The sequence below is a fragment of the Ammospiza nelsoni genome, chromosome 1 (genome assembly GCF_027579445.1).
Source record: "Ammospiza nelsoni isolate bAmmNel1 chromosome 1, bAmmNel1.pri, whole genome shotgun sequence".
Taxonomy (NCBI): Eukaryota; Metazoa; Chordata; class Aves; order Passeriformes; family Passerellidae; genus Ammospiza; species Ammospiza nelsoni.
The window spans coordinates 33,462,758-33,488,209 of record NC_080633.1 but is presented as its reverse complement, the minus strand read 5'-3'; the positions used below and the strand labels follow the sequence as shown (position 1 = coordinate 33,488,209).

The window sequence follows — 25,452 nt, the reverse complement described above, 5'->3', positions numbered from 1 at the left end:
GCTGTTTTCCCCTTATTTATTTCTTCAAGGGCTATCCTCATTCAACTGCCCTGAGACATCACAGATGAGTGGTAGAACCTCCAGTACTGGCTTGTACCTTAGCATTCCCAGTCTTCCCATTAGAAACTTTCTGATCCCATAGTCACACCATAAGGATCAGATCTTCACAAGAACTGTTCTCAGTATTTCAGGTGAAGAGGGAAGCAAAATTCCATTGGAAAAAAAATTAAGAGAGAAAGTAGGGGAGAAAAGTGACCTTTTTTCCCCCACAAGACTGTAAGAACTTCAGAACTAAAGCAGCCAAACTGTCCAGCAATATCCAGTACAAGTGTCAAAGAAAGCTGCACAAAACTGGCAATAATTGGGCCACTGTCTGCACTGTTAATCCTGCCTCTTTTCCATCAAGTTGGTACCTCCCTTCCCCAGCCCTATGTGAAGCAGCTGAGAAGCTCCTGATCCTCTTCCTGGGAGGTGGCCCGGGCAGAGCCTTGCTCAAATAAGCTGGACCTGCTTCTCCAGCTTTGTCAGTAAAGTGCTTGTAGTCTTTTTCTTACTCCACAAAACACAGGTGTTCTCTCTTAATATTTTTCCTCTCCTAAATTATGTTTTTCCCTAGAGTGAAAATCAGTCCCTGCAACCCCCAATTCAGCTAATATATGATTTAATCTTCAAAGTCCTATGTTTATATACAAGACATAGGGGAACTATTCAAAGAGCATAATATTTCTGAGGAAAAAAAAAACATTCTGAAAAAGGGGAGAACAAGGAATGAAGGTATTTGTATCTATAACTAGCACAAGTTCCAAACTGAAAAAATGAAGGGAAAACATGGAATAATGAATCTATTAGGAGTCCCTTGGTTAATTGTTAACTTGAATAAAATCTACTAATGATTTTTAAAGTCCTGAAGGAGTTTTTAAGGCATAATTTAATGTTGCATTTTTTCTCATGCACTTTCCATTGCTGCCTGTGGACTCTATATTTAATCAGATTTCTTGTTCTTGTAAGACTTTATGAAGTCTTTCTTGATTTGCAGCCAACCAAAGCACTTTTAATAATGTATGGTAAAAGGGTTAAATTTTTAATAGACAAGAATGGGCAAGAGTGCTACAAGCTATAGTAGATTGGTAAGTATGGTATTACACTGCAGAGTAGTTAGTAAAAAAGAAGATATTTATATCTCAAATGTTATTGAAAACATGTTTATTTTATTACTAACACAAATGTATAATTGAAGAACCTGTCTAATCTGGAATTATTGTTCACACCTATTTACCAAGAAGACAAAGTCATTTTCAGCTTGTTACCATAACAGCTCAAGCCTCTCATTGTCTCTCATGCTGTCCTGCTGCTCCAAAAGCTCAAGGAAAAAAAATTAAATGTAAAACTACACATCTATAGTCTGTATTCAGGGAATCAAGGGGGGGGAAATATCTTCTAACAGTGGTGATTAATTCATAGGCGTTAACCTAAAAATGAGATTACTTGTACCTTTATATTTGTATACATTTGTCCTTAGTTTACTACCACCCAGCTAACAGGAAAGCTCAGAGATACATATAGGGGAAAATGTGGTTTAAAACTAAAGGTCTGATTCTGCAAATCAGAGGGGGCTGTTTCATAAATGTTATTTTTCCACACCAAGCTACAGTACACAAAGAATGGAGCTTTCACAGTGGAGTAAGTTCTCCTACTCTTTCACAGTAGAGTAGGTTCTCCTATTCTGCAAAACCCCAGAAGCTGAGCTAATGCCTCATTAATAAAGATCAAAATTATCACTGTGTCCACAGTAAATTTACAGATGTTGAGGTTTTATACCTGTGGTATTTCAGCAGAGCCATTCCTGATTTGGTTTTGGTTTTCTAACGAAATGTGGCAAGTCTGTTTCTCTGTGCATAAGTGTGTGTCTGTCAGTCACCCTTGATAACTTTCAAATCTAGCAGTCAAGCTCAGTCAAATTTGGCAGGGAAAAATCTCTCTGAAATAACAGGCACAGCAGGAGAGGATAGAGACACTGCTCACAGGGACATCCTACAGTAAGGTTAACCCTTCCAGGACCTCAGAGATTACCCACTGTCATTGATTATTCAATCAATAAGTTATGGGAAAGCAAGCTTCACTGCTTCCCCTGATCACTGAAATATTTATTATCAGTATGAGAGGGACACCAGGCCTACATCTGCATACAGAGTAATGGTACTGAGTGAAGTGGAGGTATATCCATCTGCTTGGGGCCAAACATGTTCCAGGCAAATACTCCTTGCACTGTGGGCCAGAACTGGAGCACAACACAGCGAAGCAAACACAACCTCCTGCATGCCCCAGGAATGGGTGAAAAATGAACAGAATTGCTTGCCAATAATAAGAGTTGCAAATTTTTAAATCTTCTTACTTCAAAATGAGCCATAGGATAGCTCATATAATATATAATGGCAAAATGAATATATTATGAATGATTTATCATTATGGAAATGCACAGATGCTTATTGGTGTCATGAGTCATATAGCATGCAATTTTCACACAATATGTTGTTAATAATGGATAAGAATTTATAAGTATATTCTCATATGAAAAAAGAGCAATATTAAAACTTGTTCTTTCACTGGAATCAAATAACTGTGCATAGAGCTGCTTATGAAATTGAGCTACTTTTGCCATTACTACTTATTATATATTAATGTCAAATTTTTAAAGTATGTCCATCAACTTGTCACAGATCAAATCCAACTTACTCTTATACCACTAAGCCAAAATGCTCCTACTCATGTGCTAAAATGTGCCTACCTACATTAAATGAAGGGAAAACCAGAAGCAAACACTACCTTTCCCTAGTCTCTAGTATGCACCAATGGGAACACTCTTAAATTGTCACTGCCTGTGAGGCTTGTTTCCCATGTAGATGGCACAGCTCATTCTTACTGAACTGGGGAATTTTAAAAACAGAAGTTCAGTTATGTTAAAGTCCTCTGAATAGCTTGGCTGATGAGTGATGGAAGATGGCAAGAAAAAACAAGCGTAGGACCAGAGGCTAAGAACTCAAAAATTATTTTCAACAACACCCAGAGCTGTTTCCCCTCCATGTGCCTTGATCCCTTTGTGGATCAAGCAGAAGCAATTAAAGAATAAACATCCCACTTCTACAACACAATGTGTCACCAACAAATGTGTCTTCCCCCTGCCAATAAATAATTTTAATTGATCATGACAGGATGCCTCAGCTGCCTCAGCTGGAAGTCAGCTGGGCCAGCTAATGCTGCTGCTGAAGTCATGATCACATTGATGAAGAGCACTCACGTTATCCATTCTGGTACTTGAGCAGTAGGGTCTGACAAGTCCTTCCTCACGAAGGTAATGAACAATAATTGTAATTTCTAGACTTGAAATTTCCAAGGAGTTCCTGCTGTAGAGCCATCAAAGGCAAATTAATTCATTAGAAAGTACAAAGACACACAAATCCCTGACTGCCTGGCCCACAAAACACCTGAAAACCTCACTTTATGTTGATTAGAAAATCAACATACATAGGAGACAACCTGAATGTCAAGAAAACCTGATTTGGCATGGACAATAGCAATACATTTTCTTTTTCTGTCCAGGGAAAGCACAATTTGTATTCATGCCAAACAATGTAAGAGAGAACTTTTGGATCTTGCAAATACTATTTAATTTAGAAGGCAAATATTTTCACAGAGTTAATTGCAAGATCATTGATCAAGAGAGGTTCATAAAGCAGCAGCTAGATAAAAGGAAGGCCCAGTGGTAAATGACAACATTAGATAGATATTAGAGTATGAATTGCATTCTTTACTGTTATTGTACGTCTGTATTGTTACCATAAAGGAACTTGGAAAATCTGTCTACTGCCACAGATTGAAGCCCCCTGACATGAGGCTCCAGAGAGTCAGGAATCCACATTCAGCCCTTGATGAAAAGAGAAAATTGCTGCCCCTGACCTGCCCAAGCACTAGGAAGACATGGGCTCCTTCTAGAGGTCTTCTCCATTGATGTTTTATTCCTTCTGTTTTTGGAAGAATTTTCTTCAGATCTGAAAATACCAAAATTTTGGTATCCCCAGAATTCCATTTCCCTGTCATAAATATTATTTTAAAACAGAATTATTTAAAAAGACAAGTCACCTGCTCTGAGAAAAGGACTCATACCAAGGCACTCTGAGGACAAATGCATCATCATGAATTCTTACATCCTGCATGCATGGTTCATGTGTGCTCATACAAGCCCTCTTCATGAATCACTACTGGCATCTTTTCCCTCCCTATCTACCACACCCCACTCTAAAGCACCTTGCAGAACAGTCTCAGAGAATGAAAGGGGAACCACGGCCCCTTGAGATGACACAGAACTGCCATCTCATGAGCCAGAAAAGGGATCTTGCAGCCCAGAAAGCCAACCATAACTTGGGCTGCATCAAAAGAAGTGTGGCCAGAAGGTGAGGGAGGTGACTCTGCCCCTCGACTCCACTCATGAGACTCCACCTGAGTTATGGCATCCAGCTCTGGGCTGCTGACATAATAAGGACATGGGGCTGTTGGAGTGGGTCCAGAGGGGAGCAGTGAAGGTGATCAGGGCGTGGAGACCCTTTCCTATGAAGAAGGCTGAGAGAGCTGGGCTTGTTCAGCCTGGTGAAGGGAAGACTCCAGGGAGACCTTAACCACCTTTCAGTACAAAAGGGAGCCTACAGAAAGCTGGAGAGAGACTTTTTACAAGGGCCTGTAGTGAAAGGACAAGGGGGAATGGCTTTAGACTTAGAGTGGATTTGGATTAGATATGGGGAAGAAATTCTTCACTGTGAGGGCAGTGGAACAACACTGGAACAGGTTGTCAAGAAAAGTTGTGGATATCCCATCCCTGGAAGTGGATGGCCAGCTTGGATGGGGCTCAGAGCAACCTGATCTAGGGGAAAGCACCCCCACCTATGGCATGGGGGGTTGGAACTAGATGATCTTTAAGGTCCCTTCCAACTCAAAACCACCTATGGTTCTATGGTCTTTGAACCCAACATTTTCTGCTATCAGACATGGCCAGAAGGATTGCACACCACAAAGAAACAAGGAATACAAAAATGTAAATGTAAAAGTAATGGTGCAACAGTAAAGTGACATACAAAAGCCAGTAAATTATTAAAATACACTCTTTTCTCACAGGAGGTCCTAATTATCTTACTGATACCATACTGATCTACTTTAGCAATTTGATGGCCTCTGTTACATAAAAAAGCACCAGAATCTTTGACCCCTTCTCCATCTGGGGAAGTTCATCTAAGAGAAACTGTGCCCTTTTCACTTCCAGCTCTGTCAATGGGATTTCCTCCTGAAGGCTGCTTATGGCTTTCAGGATCTCAGTTTCAGAGAATCTAAGGTAGAAATGACTGCAGGCATGCACCCATCAAAACAGCCATTTTTTAATTAAAAAATGAGGTTAGCTGCAAATCCTCCAGCTTTACTGTGCAGCAAAGACAGTAACATACTGTCAACAGATAAACAGTCCATGCTGCCCACAGCATAAAACATGTTCTCTTGGGACAACATTGTTAGTACTGTGATGGAATGGACATTTTACAACTCTGGTGTTGAATTGCAAAGTAACATGCCTAGAGTCCAATTTTCAGTGTGAGCACTTAATGCAAGCAATCAAATTTCCTCCATATGGAGCTGATATTAAGTACTAATTTAAATAAGTTCAAGAATTTAGGAATAACAAATGGAAGAACAACACAATATGCTTTTTTTCTAATATTAGCCTGGTTCACCAGCCTATCTACCAACCAATTCAATGTGTGCTTTAAGGGTAGGTTTAGTCTGCATCCTGAATCTCCTTCTGGGACAGAACACACATGGGCAGTCCAGTGCTTTCACTGTGTTCAGCCAAGTGGCAGATTAAAAACCACTGCTGGAAATTAGGCCTGAAAAATATAGATACAACATAACCTTTGGAATTTCTAAAAATTTACCTTATGGGCAGGGTTTTAAAAGCATGTATCTAACCCATTCTGAATGCAAATTAATGTCAAATTTAGAGCACAGGCATTATGAACGTCAACAGACCACGTTGATGCATAACATCTCTTAGGATCTGATCAACAACCCCAATACTTGATTTTAATGGGACAAATGTTCCTAGGTGCACATAAGTATAAACAAGCACTCTGTGGTCCAAAAGGATTGTTTAAGCAGAAGAATGCTTACATGGGGAAAACTTCCTTTCATAGTTCTTCTGAGGACACCGACACAAAAGAAAGAAACAAGGTGATTTTGTCTACTAGTGATGGAGCATTGTTGCTATTGTACATCTCTACTCTTGTGGCTCTCAAAATTAGCTAATTAAGACATACTTCAGCAGAACAAAATATTTGTAAAGTCAGTGTGTCCCTAACAAGGAGTTATGTTGTCTAAGATGCTTCACAAAAGAAATTCCCAACATTCTTCCAATATATTCAAATTATTTTCCTAATTAATACTGGGAATTAGAGCTTTAGAGACTGATGTCATGGTGAAATTTTTTTTTTTTGTTTTCTGATTATATAAAAAGATGGCAGTTTTATTTTCTGTACAGATTCTGAGCTCTCTAAGTAAGCTTAACTTGACAAAAATGAAAGTCATTTCAACCAAGAAGTTTATTCCGTTTGCTTTAGCTACAGTGGTCTTTCTCACATCAAACAGCATGTGCCTAAATGAAGCAATGAAGTCCAGGCTGCAGAGCAGAGAAGACAATGATGATAAAGATTATGAGGTAAGATCTGCATTACTGTGACATTGTTTGGGGGAACTTTGGGTGAGATCCTGAGCACACTGGATTTTTTTGGCAGAGGCTGTCCTAAACTCATTCGACAGCATTCCGCATTACAGCACTAGCAGTATGAAAAAAGCTGGGTAAAAGAATTTTTCAAGAAATTTCTTTGCTCAAACACATCAGTTGATTGTGTAAATCAACTCACGTTCCAATTTTCTTGCAGTACATCTTTGTGATTAGGCTGCAACTTTTTCTGAAAAGTTTCTTATTTATACAGTGAATCCTCAATTAACATTCCTGTCAGGTGTTTTATGCACATAATATAACAGATAGATTGTTAATCCAAAATTAATAAAGGCATGCTTGTAATACTCAAAGAATAATGATAAACAGAGAACATTTTAAATCTAATATACTTAATGGCCTTAAAATTTTACTCTGGAAATTGCCTATAAAAATTTCTTTGCAGGGTTGCACATTTATTATGCCTCAATAGGTGCCAAATGAAATTTTCACACTTCATCTGTATTATTTTTCATGTTTTCCCTGCAAATGGTCCCTAGGAAATGGGAGCTAACCTCTCTTTTTGACTTATCATCATTGGTATAATAAACATTCTTCAAAACAAAATACAAATTCAATTATGCTAGTCAAATCCTCTGGACTTGAGCTCACTATCTTTTATATACTTCCAGAAGCACTGTGCAGGTGCTATCAGAGAGATAGTTTATTTAAAGTTTAAATCATGCAATGTGAACTAGAATGGATCATTCCTGTTCTCGGCCAGTAACTGGAGCAGCTCACAGGGAAGACAAATAGGGATAAGGAAGTGAAATTTATGATTAGGAGCATTTGTGTCTTTGACTGAAATTTAAATCCATATTTTTACATATTTGCAGTTAAGTCCTGGAAACTTATTTTTGTGACAAAAGTAAGTTGTTTTCAATATTACAAGGGAAGAACACTGCTCTATAAGAAGGGTCATACAGATAAAGCTCTTTTTCAGGCAACAGCTGCTCTCAGCGTCATGAGACACGTAATATACTAGGCTCAGTTCTTCACTGTATGACAGCATAGATACAGAAAGTGTATTTTGTGCTGATTGCACAAAAAATTAGGAGCCCAGGAACTCCCCATGTATCTTGTGGGCTAGTGGAGGACCAAAGCCATTTAAAGCTCAGGGCAATTTCTATGCTGCAAGGCCAGAACAGGCATGATGTGAACTTGACCCAAAAGCTTTCCATTCACTTCCCTGCCTGATAGCCTGGCTGGATATTGTGTCCAAAGCATCTGCCCAGGGCTGAGGAACATATAAGCTGTACCTTCAGGTAGCTTGGTCCATCCTCCTGTTCATCCAGACCAGGTGAGTCTGGGTCTGTGTCAAGTCACATAATATGTTCAGCATCTTCCACTCGAGAGAACTTCAGGTGGTGGCACTAGCAAATGTGGGCCTGACAGCAGCTGCTGTCCCATCTTAACTGACTGCACAGGGTCTGAGACCTGTGCCCAGAAATATTTCCAACTGACGCCATTTGAGCTGAACCATTTGCTGACACTGATATGGGAATATGCCCTTGTGGCCAGAGCTCTGAAAAGATAAGCAGGACAATGTCAGCATATGAAATAGTGAAGGAGCACACGTTACAGTGGAGTTTAGCAAATAGACCTAAAAAACATTTCATATTCAAAAAAATAAGAGCACTGCCCAGCAGCTTTCTAAGGAGGTATGAAATTGAATACTTTGTGTCATTGGTAGCTGGAGTAATGCCCTATAAAATGATTATATCCTTTTCTCAATTATTTTTCTTTAGATTAAAGATAATATTTTGGAAGAAAAGCAGAGGAGTCTCAATTTTGAAGAAATGGAAGACTGGGGATCAAAAGATATCATCAAAATGAACCCTTTTACAGCAAGCAAGATGCCAAATTCAGTTGCTAATTTACCTCTTAGATTTGGAAGAAATTATCCAGAAGAAAGAAGCATTAAACCATTTTCAAATTTGCCCCTGAGATTTGGAAGAGCTTTTGGAGAGAACATACCTAATCATTCTCCAAGGGTATCACACAGGCTTGAGAGATCTCCCCTTGTTAAAGGTTCCAGTCAATCACTTCTAAATTTGCCACAGAGATTTGGGAAGTCACTGGCTGTCAATCTGCCTCGAGACATTCAGGAATTCGAACCAGGTAATGCTACACAAGTGTTCAAGCCTCATATTAAAATGCATATTAAATCATAGGTTACCAATGATTAAATACAGCTAGAATTCCTCTAGGAATATTCCTAAGCATTGCAATATGAGTTCAATTTGCCAAAAGAAAGATTGCAGTTCATCAAATGAAAAAGCCTCATAAAAAAGCAGTAGAGATGATCTTTTTATAAAACCTTTTTTAATGAGAAGGTGCCAAACAGCCAAATCTGAAACTGTTCACATGACAGGATTAGATTTGATGCTTTTTTAGATCAGGTTTCATTTTGAACAGTCATAGCTTTGGTGAAGAAGGCTCAGAATCATTAAAATATCCCATTTCAACACTATAAAATTACAAACTTACCTACAAATTACTCCTCAATTTTCTAAATTTATGCAAATTAGAGTTATAAAAGACAAAATTCCAAGCCAAACCGCAGCATTCTGAAAATTATTTTTTCTCATCCAATCCTATTTTTTTCATATTTTCTTACTGAGACAATGTTTGAGATTTTGAGTTTTCATTCCATGTTACCATGGAAAAATTTCTGTGACATCTCAGATATTTTTTCAGCATATAAAAACTATTTCCTGCTATTAGTAAGAATAATTTAAACCAGCTCTTCAACAACAGTCCTTCTTATCATAACTGCTGCCTTACTGGAAGTGCCCATTTGTCTTGTAACCAAGATTCAGTTGGCTACCCCTGACCTCCATCTGACACATGAATAAAGTAGAAGTTCAGGCCAGAAAAGATAACAGATATATTAGAAGCCAAGGTTCTCTCTCATTTAATTTGATTCCTTTAATTCCTTTCTCACTGTCTCACCTAATTATAACAGCTTTTGTTTTATTTGTCTGGTATTTTTAGGGATATGAATTCTAACACTTACGTTAATACTGGAATGAAATTATGAAGACAGAATCTGAAAGACTTGGAAAAGCTGCAATGTGCTTTCAAAACTAAAGGTCATCAAAAGGAAATGTGTGAATTGAAATGCAAACCTGCCTTCATGTATGCATAATGTCTTTTTTTCTGTACAAACCCTTGACACATAAGGCAATGATAATTGTAGTAATCGTTGTGGTAGTTTGCTTCAGTGGTGGTCTAGTATAAATTCTATTTATTTCTGTGCTACTTATGTCCTATTGGCTGTAAAACCAAATTTCAGAACAATGGCTGTGTAATTTACAGCATTTAAAGCAGAATTTAAAAAAGCATAAAATTAATAAAGGTGCATGGTTCAAATGAAAAGAATCCTATAATGTGGATAATAACAATGAGAAGCAGAATCAAAACTGCTGATAGCCATTGTGTCATGAACAGCTAAAAATACCAAGTGTTGAGAAAATGCTTTTCCTGGTTTTTTATGGGTCATCTTGGATATAAATCTGAAAGGCAACTTGTCTCTCTGGCAGCTGGCTCCTACACTTCTTCTTCAGCTCACAGCTTGTCCAGCTTTAAATTGACATTTAGAATCACACACACAAATGGGTGCCTTCAGCAGCAGCCCTTTGATGCTCAGTCTGTTCAACAGCTTGGAGCCAGACAATCTGTCTCTCTCCGGCTCCTGGCCCTCAGACCTGCAGGTCCCTTTGACTCCTCAGCTGCTGGCAAGCAGATCACTCACTCTACTGTCCAGCCAGCCTGGCTTGAGGTTTGTTATCAGATCACAGCCACCCATGTTCACAGTGTCCATGCCCAGGGTCCCTTCAGTGCCTGCCTGAACCTCCTCAAGGCATTGAGTGGTTCTGTTTGAGTCCCATCAAGTGGTCTGGGAGTTCTGCTCTTTGCTACTGTCCTGTTGCCTCCTCTTCCTCAAGGTTTGGATCTCTGAGAGTTTATTACTTCTCCTGTCTCTTGTCTTAGTCTTTTATGCTGAAAAACCAGTAACCAGATGTCCTTACATTCCACATATCTTTACAAGAACCTGGAAAAAAACTCTATCAAACTGATCAGATCAATTCATAGAGGGGACAGAGGCTGAGTTGCCATTCCTCCACAAAGTTAATGAGGCTACAGGAAACACAACACTATTCAACCTGTACCTGGTGAATCTAATTCAATCCAAAGGAATCAGACTATAGTCCTGAGACTACCTATTCTCCTACTCACTCATACCTGAAATAACAAAGAGAGAGGAAATTCTAAACAGATAAAAATCAGTGAGGTTACACTTTCTGAATGTAAGTGCCCCAAACCAATCTTTGGGTTTTTCTCTGAGCCTCAGAAAACACTTTACCTAACAAGTGCTGTTGAAAGACCTGTTTTGCACTATAACACTCGGGTACAGCAGCCAAGTCCATGCTGAAGGACACTGGTCAACAAATTGTGTGTGGGGAAAGCCAAAGATCCAGGCTATGAAGCAGAAGTCTTGCCACTGCCGACCACCAGAACAGGTGCCATTTATTCCTCAGTCAGGAAAACCAGGATCTTAAAGTGATTTACAATCAAATGGGCAGCAGAAGTAAATGCCATGAACTTTGAGCTGTGTTTCTGGTCCTGCAAACATCACTGCACATCATGCGAACCAAAAGGAAACAAGATTTGTGAGAATCCCTGAGCAGCAACAGAAGCTGCCTTTTTAAGGCACATATCACCTAGCAACAGGGAAAGGGTACACATCCATTGGCATTAATGATAGCTGCTGTGGGAGGAAAGCAGAAGCCCAAACACTGGCCCAGCAGCAGGTACAATTAAGTTGTCCTCTTATGGCAAGCTTCATAGCACGGATACAGGAGGTGGCTATTGATTTATTTTCCCTTAGCAGAGGAACTGCTAGCTGAAGAGTACATAAAGTAGGAATTATGCTATGCTGTGCAAAATTTCTGTTTGGCTTGAGAGCACATGAGCCAAGAAAACAATCACTGGATAGTGCAACAGGAGGAGAAGGGGCACCACAGGCAGCATACATTGCTCTGGCTATCACTCAGTGGATTATTTATTATCCACAGACAGATATTATTCATGAATTGGGAAAAAGCAAGGAAAGGACACAAGTAAATCAATTGACAGACTATTGGGACTTCCTGGCATGAATTCTTGTTGGGTTCAGGAGCTCCCAGCCCTCCTTGCCATACAAGTAATATTTATGCCTGTTATTAGTCTCCATGCAAAAAAACACCAGGCTTATTTTAGGTTCTGACTTGAGCTTATAGAGAAGACAGCTGACAATATACTGATTAATTTATAAGTCCAAAGGCTCGTCATGGGGTTGATTTCAATATATCATTTAGACAGATTTAGTGGAGTGTAAAGTGACACTTTTGGTTTACCCTCAGAAAGAACCAGACTTTGGAATCGTGTTTGAAATCTGTCAGTCTTAGATTCCTTTCAATTGCTTTTGCAAGTGCCTTTTGTATTTTTTTAAATATGAAAACTGGGCTACCCTTAGTAATGAGAGACCACTAGAAATTTTCAAACTTTAATCAAGACATTTTAAAAATTTCCCCAAGTTTAAGAGCACCTGTTAGCAGGAACTGGAAATGCTTTCATCAGTGCCAGCCACAAAAGTACATCTGACACAGATACCTTGATAGTCATAGATGTCTGATTTGCATTTGTGCTGCTCTCCTGGTGACAGAATGTAGAATGGCCTCAGCTAGTGCCACTCAGATCTTTTGTAGCCCAGAGTTTGGATGAGAAAAATTTGTGCGACTAGGAAAGAAAAAAGAGGCTTACAGTATCTTTATGTGTATTTTATCTCATGAAAAATGGATAGAGGAAAATACAATTTTCATCTCTTCATATCTGTGCACAATGTATTCTATGCAGTGGTTAGACAAAAGGTCAGTCCTGTGGCCTTACTCAGAACTGTATCCAATTAAAATTTTAGTGAAAACCAAAAAAAAAAAAAAGAAAAAGAAAAAGAAAAAGAAAAAAAAGGGTTTCTCTTACAGTTGTCATACAAATTATCCACTTATATCCCTAGAGTTAACTGGTAGAAGAAATATTCTAGATTGGTTTTCAGAAAACTCAGACACCTCTGTAGGCTATCATTGTACTTGAAATACTGAAAAAAGTATATGGTTATGACAGATTTCTTAATTCAGAAGTTATTAAATGCTATTCAAGTTCATTCCATCCTTTTATTACCATTCTCCAACATGCTGATAATGCATAAAGTCAAATGAAAAACAGAAGGGTACTTCCATTGTTTGCAGGTCTTAAAAACGGAGTCAGGTGTTTAATACAGACATAGGTCAGAAAAACCTTGCACAGGAAAATTCATTTTGCCACATCCCAAATTTTCAGAGGCACCCAAGTACTGCTTTGTCTCACACAGCAATACCTCAGCAGATAATTATTTCTTTTAAGGCCATGCTTTCAACAGGAGGTGGGACCACATGATCTCCTTTCTTCTCACATGTATTTGATACCTCAGCCACACTGAAAGAAATGTTTAAATAATGGAAACTGGAGCTAAACCTCGCATGCTGCACACTGTAGCACAAATGCACAGACATGCAGCAATGCAATATGAGTGTTTTAGGGCACACAGAGCCATGTAGCTGTCTTTGCAAATTTGGGCATATACAGGTAACAAGTAATAGATGAAAAGGGGTTCAAAACCAGAAGCAACTATTAGGAACACTTTAACCAAAACTTTGCTTGGGTTTTGACCCTTAGTTCCTAAAGCTGCCCCACCTCACATGAAAGAAAACATTAAATCAGTGTGCCTCACTGAGGTTCAAAGTATGTCATAAATCTCTGAGGAGCTTTATATCAAAGTTATCAGTCGAAAACAGATTTACAGTTTGTGGAGATGCTCTTGGTGGGCTGATCCAGGGTGGAGAAAAGGAGCATACCAAAATCACCATATCACTTCCATCTTCAGCTGGACAATTAAGAAAAAATATAACAAAAGTCTTACAGGTGAAGACAAGGAAGATCACTCCTAAATTCTCTGCCTCCACCTCCTCCACACCTGCAGTGCAGGGATTGGGGATTGGGGTCAGTAAATCAAGTGATGTTTCTGCCTTTCCTCCTCCCTCCTCACATTGTTCCTCTGCTCCACTGTGGGGCCCTTCTTCCTGGAGACAGTCCTCCATGGCCTTCTCCAGAATGAGTCCTTTCCATGGGCTGCCCATCTTCACAAAGTGCCACAGTGAGTCCCTGCCATGAGGTGCTGTCCTGCAGGAACAGAGTGTCCAGTGTGGGTCCCTGCAGGGTCACAAGTCCTGCCAGCAAACCCACTCCAGCACAGGCTTCCCACATGGGTCACAGCCTCTTTCTGGCATCCACTTTCTCTGGCAGGGGTCCTCCATGGGGTGTAGGGGGACAGCCTGCCTCATCTGGGTCTGCAGGATGCAGGGGGATCTCTGCTCCAAGACCTGGAGCGCTGTCCTGGATTGTCAAGCAAACTGTATTCTATTTGCCATCTGTATGGCAGTTGTCTTCTGTTAAGTGCAGTGCTCCTTATCTTTTCCACAACTGGGGAGACATCTGCTGATAACAAGCTGTTGAATGTCACTGCATGACTGATAAGAACTATAGCATCCCTTGTGAGATGCTCTGCCCAGAGGGAAGAGCCAAGCATTCTACCCAGATGTAATCTTGAGTTTCTGGAACACCAGCACGGCTTCTCTGCTGGATTTCTCAGAGGAACAGCTGCCTCTTCTTCCACTAGATCTTCAGAGGAAAACTACACCCTTTTCTACAAGATCCTTGCTCCAACAGAACCACCCCTGACACTGCAGGAGGACTGCAGCCACATTTCCAATTGGACTGCACCCAACACCCTGATCAACAGGGTGTCAGGTTGGGTTCTGACTCTGTCAGTGTTGTTCTAGTGTACTGCATTGTTTATTTTATGTTTTTATTTTCTTCCCTATAAAAGAACTGTTATTTCCTGCTCCCATATTTTTTGCCTGAGAGCCCCTTAATTTAAAATTTATAGTGATTCAGAGGGAGGAGGTTTACATTTTCCATTTCAGGGGAGACTCCTGCCTTCCTTAGCAGACATCTGTCTTTCCAAACCAGGACAAACACTTCTTATTTGGATGAATTAGTGAAGGAGAACAGAGGGAAACTTGTAAAAATAATCTGCTTCTCTTAGCTGCTTAACTCTGCAGGTACTTACTTGGGGCAATAAATGTTTGGAATTTATTCTATGGCCAATATGGAGAAATTTATTTGTAAAAGAATGGAGACAAACTTTCTTTGAGCTCTGTTGTTGAAGAGAGTGGCTCAAGAAAGACATAAAAGCACATGTTTGGTGCTGAGCTTGTCTTTGAGCGTAGTTACCATTTTGACTAAGTACCTACTTGCCTTTAGGGACCACCATCAATTCTGAGAGGTGCAGGTTTGCCTGTCCCTCAAGACACATTTCAAACTAAAATGTACAGCCCAATTCAGCAGCTGACTTCTGGCAGCTATCAGAGAAAAGTCAGAAGTTTAATTTAGATTCCTGTGAAGAAATTAAATACCAGTGGAGGTACTGCAGAGCAGCCTATAGTGCAGTTATACTGGGATCACATATGGCTTATGGACTCTTGAAAGAAGTGTGAACCCAGGTGATTCTGAATTGCTCCTGATGTGTCAGTCTGAGGAAAGAGCAGGGGAGGGGAAAAGAGCAGGCAGTTTTTAGAAAGTTCTTTCTGTGTCTGCTCAGCCTCCACTGCATGTTTCTGGAAGTTCTGTATTTCAATGCATTTCCTACCAAATATGTTCTTGCACATATTTATACTGCATATGATTTTATGAATCCGGGGGGGGCGGGGGGGGGCTGGAGGATTTCAGAGCCCACCCCCATCTTAAATGTGTAACTAGTGATGAATTCTTTCTAGGTCTTATTTCCCTCTGCTGCTAAGTGCAGATGGTGCACAGTTTGGTACTTGCACAACATGTACAGTAGTGATTTTCTTAGTTAACCCAGAAATCACCAAGATGAGGCTATTTGGTAATTCCAGTCAGTAATTTGGGCCGACTGAAAAGGAGCACATAGGAAAAAAGTTCGCAGGTAATGTATAAAGTCGTGGGCTTTTTCCCCATTTCCCAGCATGTAACAAACAAAATATTCTCATTTGTTAATATTATTTGACAGTGAATAATCTATTTTTTTATATAATACTTTTCTCTTAAATCACTATTGGATTATATGCTGTTACATGTGTGCTACGAAATTTCTTGTTCAGACTCTTTCATGTAACATGCAAGCTTCATATTCTGGGTCATAACATAAACTAGAAAAATTTTATGTAATTCGTTTGAAATCTAAATAATCAACTATTTTATTCAAATGAAAGATACACACAAATACATTTTATACAGGAAAATTGACTCAGAGATACAAAACATATGTCTGTTCTCTAAAGTAAAAGCAATTTGCAATTATGGAAATGAGATTCAAGTCTGGAATTCACATCGATGCAAAACTGTAAAATGGTCTTTGGCCACGAGAGGGCAGAAATAACATTCCCTGTAAAGCCTGATTTTGGGGAGAATCGTGTGTTCCCTTATAGAACCTGGGATGTAAATTAGCGCGGCAAACTCCTGGAGGAGTTAGAAAAATGGAAACTACAGCATTAGCTTTACAAAATCTATCTTGTTAAACTTTAACAAGTCATGTCAACTTTCTGTCTTTTAATAACCATTCCTAGAACAAATAGAATTTTTAAAAAGAAATTACAGTGGCATTTGACACAAAGCCTGAAGAGATAATTTGTTTCAGTGTGTATTAATCTGCCTATCAATTCTTTCTAAGTTTTTTCCATTTAACACCAGCTTAGGGATAAGAATATGTATAATTTCTCACTTCAATAAACAGCTTGCTTTGGCTCTTTTTGGATCTGTGAAAGGCCACTAGATTAATGAAAGGTCTAGAACATTTCTCATATGACGGAAGGCTGAACAGGAACTGTGCATGCTGGAGAAGAAAGGCTCAGGAAGGATCTCATCAATGTGTACAAACACCTGAAGGGAGGTTGCAGAAGAAGAGGGAGCCAGGCTCTTTTCATTGTGCCCAGTGAGAAGACCAGAGGGGATGGGCATCAACTGAAACATGGGATGGTCCATCTGAACACAGGGAAGCACTTAGCCTGAGCCCAGAGAGGGGCTGATAGATCCCTTCTTGGAAACATGGTCATAGGCAGCCTGATTTAGGTTGCCTTGCCTGGGCAGGGGCTGCACCAGGTGACCATGAGAAGTCCCCTCCCACCTCAAGCATTCTGTGATTTTGTGATATCCATCTTTCCCTGACACCATTGCTCCATCAGCACAGGACACCCACTGTAGCCTGGTTAGGGAGCTATAAAGAGATATATCAAGGACCTTCATCCTCCCAGTTAGTTTTTTCCCAAAGAAATTCAGTAATGGGGAAATACAGGTGCCAGTGAAACACACAACTAAGGTACTGATAGATTTACATGTGGGGGATGTCCTTTTTGTGTAAAGATTCAGGGTGTAGAACTGATGTCCTAAGCCTTTTTCTTCCAGTCAGCACACCCTCTGTAATAACAGTTGAGGCAGCCCATTCCCATTGTATCCTAAAACCACAACTCTAATTCTTCCATAGTATATTTCTGGAAGGAAATAACAGACATTTTTCAACAGTTGAGTAATTAATGAAATGAAGGAAAATATTCTGCTGAGAATATTTTGCTGTTTCCAAACATTCAGCTCTAGAGTAAGATAGAGCATGAAAAAGACATACTGAAATAATAATTTTTTTAGAATATTTTAAACTTGTGAACTCTGGAAATCACTGACATAGCTGTACACTTGCACATGGCACACACATTAAAGCTTAGTTCACTTTAATATGATGGCCAAGCCATCCAGGTTAAAAACAAATCAGTGGTTTAAAATCATAATAAACCAATTATTGGCTCAACTGGTTATTAATAATACAATGGTGCATTTAATAGGTATTCAGAAAAGCTATTTATGTACTATCACTTGCCAAAATACATGCTTCCAGCTTTTTTCACACTGCTTTTCCAAGAAAAGTAGGACCTCCAGCTAGTTTTGCTCTCACTGGTGAGAAAAAATGACAGAAAAAACCACTCTTTTCAAATGCATCCATTTGTTTTGCTGTCAATTCAAGCCAAACCAAAAAAACCCAAAAACATATTGAGAGAAAAGGTCAGCAGAAGGAAGTAAAACAGATCAAAATCTATCACCATGTCTGTCAAACACAGGAAGGTAAAAACATCCAGCAAGCCAACTTAACCAGAATCCAAACTGCACCAGTGGTGGCCAGCTCCAACTGTTTTAAAGGATGGTGTGAACATCCCACAAGATCTTAGCAAAGAATATTGGTATCTCCAGGAATAGGAATAAAAAACTGGCACTTCATGGAAGTCTTGCTGCTGTGCTGCCTGCCTTACTTGAAATCCACTAGGCTCAGCCAATTTATCAAGAATTGTACAAACATCCACATGACTTCATTAAATTCTTCCCAATCAAATTTTCTGTAACAAAGTGTCTTGGTTTGTGGCTGTATTTGTTGCTTTATTCAGGAGAGGTAAAACTGCACATGACCTACATGTGTGTGGGATCCCAGCTCCCAGGTGTGCTCTAACATCCTTCCACCCCATTCAACAGTTAAACCCCTGCTGGCATCACCAGCTGCCTCATCCTGGGTGCTGCTCCCCAAAACCCTCTTGCTGCGATGTCAAACACTGCCAGAACACAGACCAAAGCACAGTCACAGTGCACTGAATAAGAAGATAAGCTTAGCTCAGAGTTCAGCCCTACAGTTTCCTATTAAGGCTTTTCTTCCAAAGAGAGACAATAATGGTTGGGTAGAGAGGAACTGATCTCCAAATACTGTGAATGTGTTGGAATAATTTTTCTTTAGGGTTCTGTAAGCACAATATTTGTTACATTTAGAAATAAATTTTTACTTTGGTGTCATTTTTCAAAATAATCATGTATCATTTTCCTATACCTTCTTAGTTCTTCCCACTGGGAGTTTTCCTCAGCAAAGCCTCCCAGTGAGATAATTCATTCTCTTGATCATGGATTTCTGAAAGCTCTGGGGCTGCAATGTGTATGATGGTGGCTCCTGCTTTGGAGAGACATCATCCTGGAAACTTCTGATTTCCTTTGTGGGTGATTTCCCCTGGCTCAATAAGGACTTGTGACTGGTTACTGTGCTAAAATCCCCTTGGATTCTTCTGCCAAGGAACTGGGGCCATTTTCCAGGGAACAGAGCTGGACAGACAGTGTGGGCTCCTCTGCATGCATTGGACTGTGTCCAGAGAGCAGAGCACTGTTCTTAGGGATGTCCTGACCCTTGGTCTGGGTCCTGCTCTTAAAGGGAGGTGTCAGTGACTGCAACTTTGAGGTCTCCAAGCCAGCCACCTGGAAGTGCTGTGCAGGAACTAATTTTCTGGAGCTGAAGGCAAATTTTATGATTTAAATGGTGGGTTTGGACTAGTGCAGCTGCAGGGACATAGGATATATATGTCCTATATGAACCCTTTTGATGAGGGAGGGTGGATTGTGGTGATTAAGGGGTCCTGGTGCTGGTGTGCTGGGTAAGACTGCAGATGGGTTGAAGCCTGAAGTTGAGTGCAGTCGAATCATGATCTGGTGCTATGGATGACAGCTGAATGCTAGGAGACTGATGAAGTAAAATTGATGGCACAGATCCCTGCCTCATTGCATGGAGTTACAAAGAGAACCCATGAAATGTGGGACCTTCCTATATGTGCAACAGGCAGGGGGCAAAAAATCTGCTAGTCACAGGCTCCATCTGTAATTCTGGCAGCCAGAAATAAGTTTCTGAAACAGGCTAATAAAACTGGGGGAAAAGGAAATTCCACTGGGGTCGGAACAATATGGAGTCAGAAGTACATAGCATTGCAAGTTTTAGCAGAACCACAGCAGTTCTGCTAGAAGGAAAGTCTGATTTCTGTTTCTTGCCCACTTGCAGATTATGGATCAACAACTCAGAACATTTGTTTCATTGCAAGCCAGTTACTTGAATGTGAGTCATCAATGTAAGATACCCACAGTGTTCATATAGACACCATATTAGACCTACCCAATACTCTATAAATTGCCAGCATGATAGAATTAGCTTAGGTTTTTTCATTTGAATATGCTACATCAACTTCTTTCCTTCAAAAACATATGGCTGAAACTCTCAGACATCCTGGAAGAATGACATATTTCAAATACTTTCGAATTAGTTCCTTATTTTAATAAGGCAAAGCAAAATCCTTTCCATTTTACTGACATATGCCAGAGAAGAAGAGGACTTGTTTAAAATATCCTTTCTGTCAAAGCTTTGCCAAAGTCAGGATGGCAAACCTACCAGTCAGATGAATATGAATTGCTCTTTTCTCCTTGAGACTCTTCTCAGACTCTTCTTCCCATTTTAAGGTCCATATCCAAAATCTAGCAGATCATTAGTGCAGAGCAACACAGAAGTCTTAAAAGTACACCTCAAAATGTAAGGATGTAAAACCAAGGCCTCTCAGCCTTCTTCACATGATGAGCCATTGTTTTTTAGTCAAAAGGAGTCTTGTCACAGTGTGTGGAAAGCAGAGTGAATTCAGTGCTTCCCTTTGTGAACTGATCTAGCCATTATTCCACACTGAGTTTGTAATGGAGCAAACAGGTTCCTGAGGGCTTCCCCAGGAGCGCCCAGAAGAAGCAGGCACAGATACAAGGGAATGCTCTGCAGGCTCTTGGTGGATGGGAAAGGAAGCAGTAGTGCTTCTTTGTCTACTTTGTCTAAGAAACTGATGGTGGTTTTTTGTCTTTTTGTCTTCTCCTTGGAGAAGACTTTTTGTCACTGTGAACCAAAGCTTCATCTGATAGAAAGTAAAAGTCCTGGTGCTTTTGTCTTGCACAAGAGAGCAGCTCAAAGCAGAGGCACCTTGTTTAGATATAAATGCCTGCATGGAGCTCTGGAGAGCTCAGGGGTTTACACTGACCTAGTACAGCTCCTCTCCTCACAATCAGCTGATCAACCAGCGTTGAAATACAAATTTGTTCAAGTGAAAGGAGGACTGAATCATTTCCCCTAAGCACAGATGTAGAGACAAAAACCATGGCAGTTTAGGAAAAAGGTATTTTCTATTAAATGTATCATGGGTTTAAAGTCCTTTTCAGAGTGGGACTGGAACTTCACAGTGAAACTGAATTCACCAAGCAAGACTTCCTCTGCAGAAGTCCTTTTCTGTGCGAGTCCAAACTTTATGCTCCTACTTGAAAGTTTATTTCCAGCTTCTGTTCATCAGTAACACAAAACAATAGTATCACACCTCTTTAATCTGCTTCTTTCATGTTGTTTTTCTGTTTATTTTGTAACCTGGTACAAATAACCAGTAGCAGTTGTAAAAGCAAGTACTGTTTCCTGTAGACACTTGCCAGAATTAGGCAGAGCTCATCTGTTTTCTCCTTGGTATTCAGATGCAGCAACAAATTCTCTGGTATTTGGTATTTTATCCTGCATCTTCCCCTAAAAGTTCAAATATGAAACATGATAACCTGCTACTGCATAACCTGCCCCAACACTACCAAGAAAATTAGAAACCTGAGGTCCTATCAAGAACCTTCAATTTGAATGTAGCACTAACTCCATTCCAAATTCCTTGCTTGTCCGACTATCTCAAGACAGGTAAGAGCAGAACTTGTAAAGGAAAATTATTCCATTAGAAGTATTTGATATCAATTTGCTGTTACTGAAAGCATTTTCTCATGGTTATGTTTTTCTGGCAAGACACACTTTTTTCTTTTTGCTTTAATGAAACAGAGTATCTTCTACTTTGTGCAATAGTCTGTCAGTCCCCCAGGAAATATGTTCATTACTGCTGAAAAGAGGACTGCTAAAATAACTATACTGTGGTTTTAGCATTCAAAATCTCCTGAAATAATTTTCATAAAGAATAAAATGAACACATACATTGCATTTATTTCTAATTTGAAAAAATGAGCATATTTGACAAATCAATCGCCAACATTTATCATGGTATCTACTCCTGTTTTAAACCTTTTTTTTCCCCCTAGATTACAGTTTGACTGAGAATTACTGAAATAAACTTTTAAATTAAAATTTAAAATTAAAGGAAGCTTGCATTTAGCTTTTGTAATCATCAGCATGTAATCAGGAAGTTTTAGGAATCAATGTGTTTTGACTGCATTTTACAGGCTCAATTATACTAATAGCTGGGGGGCAGGATATGGCAGAATTCCTGCAATTTTTAAAGGTCTGGAAAGCTGAACTTCCATGCTGCTTGACACTCATGACATTTTTTTTTTTTCAATCTAAATTTGTATTTTTTCCGTACATCATGGATTCCAGAGTGAACCTCAAGTCCTCCAATGTTCTTTCATATGAGATTTTCTCTCTATTGTTAGCAAAATCAGGTCCTAGTTTCCATCTTTCTGGCAGGCTTCTGATTTACTACAATTGATAAATTCTTTCTATATTTGTAATGTCTCCTATCCAACATCTGAATTTCAGTCAGAATACTTTGATATTATTGAATTCTAACACTTGTCAAGCTGTGTCTTGATGCCTCCCACTTACATATCTGCCCTGAGGCAAGTTTTTGTGGTATTCCTTGTATTGCAGGAATTTGGTGAATTTCCATCTGCACTCCTTCAACTATTAATAGGTTTGGAAGTTTACTGTATTACAGGCCTGATTTAAATTTTAATGAATATCCAGGAAGGAATCATGTTAGCTACACAGGATACCCAGAAAAAGGAAAAATTAAGCAATGCAACAGCAAGGCACCTTTCAGATGACAACTATGTTAGACCCAATTCTGAAACCCAAACATTAAATACACATAGCAAGGCTGTAACATTCTTTTCTCTGTGACCATGAAAATCTGTATTGTAACACACATCATAAACTACATTTTTCTGCTAGTTTAAACACACACATGAACTCCCCAATCCATACCTGAAAAGAAGATGGCTGCATGTTTTACAATATCATATGTTTTTAAAATGTTACATTTTTTCCTAGTCACATAAATACAAATAAATAAATAAATAAATAAATAAATAAATAAATAAGACACTTGTTCTCAGCATTTAAAATAATTAATCCATTAATTTTATTACAATTTTTTCTTGGACTGGAGCATTTGCTACCAACATTTGCATGGCTAGACTGTGCCACTGAATAACCAGAAGCATGTACATATATTTGAATAATGCTTGGCTGTGTATATATATATATATATATATATATATATATATATATATATATATACACACAAAGAAGGTATCCTATGTATTTTACCCTATCATCAGATAGATTCAGCATTGATATCCTAAGATTATGTGTATAGTTATTTATAGGTTTATTGGAAGCAGCTAAGTATTTATAGGTTTATTGGAAGCAGCTAATAAAAACAAATTCAGACCATCCCACTCTAAAAAAAATTAAATTAATTCCAGATCTGTATGTTGCTCAGTGACATGAACACCTGGCATGTATTGTGGGCTACAGGAGAAGATGTGTAGAGTGAGACAGCGGGTGCTGAGGATCTGAGGTGCCGAAAAAATACATTTCAGATGCTCTTTACTTTGGGTTAAGGGTACATTTGTGGCTGTGGTACCTTCCTGGAATATTTCTGGAACACAGCTTTCAGATAAATACATCCATAAGGAACCCAGTTAATGTACACCAAGACCAAGGTACTGCAAAACAGAGACCATTGGGAGATTCATGTCAAAAGCAGAGTCCTGAATTAAAGTGCCAGTATGAATAAGAACTCTCCTTGCAAGATCTGCTGGAAGCTGTTGGCAGCACACACCCTCAGATGTGTTCGCCTCACGCACTGATCAAAACAATTACTGGAGGCCTTCACAAGCTCATAATTTAAGACACTGTATTCTTACACTCTGGTTTGACATCCACATGACATACAAAACAATCCTGAAGGGAAAAATGCAACTTTTTCATAATAAAGAAAGCACTAGCAAACTGATATTGGGATCCCAGAACATTATATTTTTGGTGGTGTGGGTTTTTTCTCAGAAGAAAAGAGCCAGAAAGTCTGTCAGAATTCAGAATAAATCTACTATTGTGGAAGTTAAAAATCCTAATAGCTTCTATTAAATCATTGTCTATAGTGCTGAGACTCTTAAGGATTGTTCATGACAGACACTTTAAAAATATGTTCACCTTAGCCCTTTTTTGATAATCTCTGGGCTGAGACATTTTTTAATGTGTGTTGAGATCTCAAATGTCACTAGATCACCATTGGCTATAAATGTTTATTTGGGAGAAGGAGACTTGTAAATACTTTAAGTTTTACCCAGTCCTGTTTGAACTGACTAGATGATCAGACCTCTGTGGGCAATGCTTCTCTTTTATGTCCAAGGTAAAGTGGTTGCTCTGCAGCTTGGTAGCTATAGAGAGCAGCCACCAGGAACGGTTTATTAATGTTTCCAGTGAGAGCTGGCCTAATGAATGCAAACATCACAGCCACACAGGTGACTTGGCATCTGCCTGACCACTTTCAGATGAGGGGCAAAATTTTAGACAGAACTTCTAAGTGAATGCTTGACTTCCTTCAGAAATTGAGAAACAGAAAAGTTTTCTGATAGTCTATGGCACATCATATTCTTGTTTTGGTTCACCATAAACATCAAACTGCTCGGCGTCAAATGACACCAATGTATGGAAATATTCAGAGTATCCTTAGCCTCTAGCACATCTGTGAGAGTGCCTAACACAGCATTCCTTCAGTCTGAACTTAGCTACTAAAAAGTAACATTCTCACCCCTCTCTAGAGATGGAGAGGGTAAGTTTTCAAGGCATAAATTACAAATTCTGAAATCAGTGGGAATTAGATGCTAAAGCTTCCATCTGTGCTATTGCATATATTTGCTGTCCATATGCTGCTGAGAGTGCAGGTATGCATGTGTTGGCATCTGATACTCAATAACACTGCAAGATGCACATGCTGCACACATCTATCGCCTTCTTTCTTCCTCTCACTGAGGAAAAAAAATCACTCCCCTGGGGTCTCTGTTCCAGTGACTGGTCACCCACACAGTGGAGAACCTTCTCCAAATATCTATCCTGAACTTTCCCTGATGGACCTTCATGCCATTCTCTCACATCCTATTATTTCTGGTCACCAGAGAGAGGAGATCATCACCTCTGCCTCCCTTGAGGAAGATACAGACTTTGTGGAGATCACCCTTCACCTTCTCTTCTCCCAGCTGAACAAACCCAGTGACCTCAGCTGCCTCCTGTACAACATCTTGCCCTTGAGACCTTTCACCATCTTGGTCCCCTCCTCTGGACACACTCTGACAGTTTGATGTGCTTCTTCCACTAAGGCGCCCAAACCAGCTCAGAGCGCTCGAGGTGAGGCTGCACCAGGGCAGAGCAGGGCAGGAGTCACTTCCCAGTCACTTCCCTCACCTGGCTCACTGTGCTCTGCTGAGGCACCCCAGGGTACAGCTGACCCTTTCAGCTGCCAGGGCACACTGTTGACTCATCTTCAGCTTGCCATCAACCCAAACACCAGACCTCTTTCCCCAGGGCTGCTCTCCAGCCTCTCATCACCCAATCTGTTCCTATA

At 39.6% G+C, this 25,452-nt stretch overlaps 1 protein-coding gene across 1 annotated transcript in view; it reads left to right on the top strand.

Moving 5' to 3' along the window:
* NPVF (neuropeptide VF precursor) overlaps positions 1 to 8,985 on the top strand; it is a 52,074-nt gene extending 43,089 nt beyond the window's left edge. Inside the window, exons 3-4 of the mRNA XM_059491163.1 lie at positions 6,679 to 6,748; positions 8,560 to 8,985. Coding sequence (XP_059347146.1) covers positions 6,679 to 6,748; positions 8,560 to 8,985 — 496 coding nt within the window. The remainder of the gene's footprint in view (positions 1 to 6,678; positions 6,749 to 8,559) is intronic.
* The last annotated feature ends 16,467 nt before the right edge of the window (positions 8,986 to 25,452 follow it).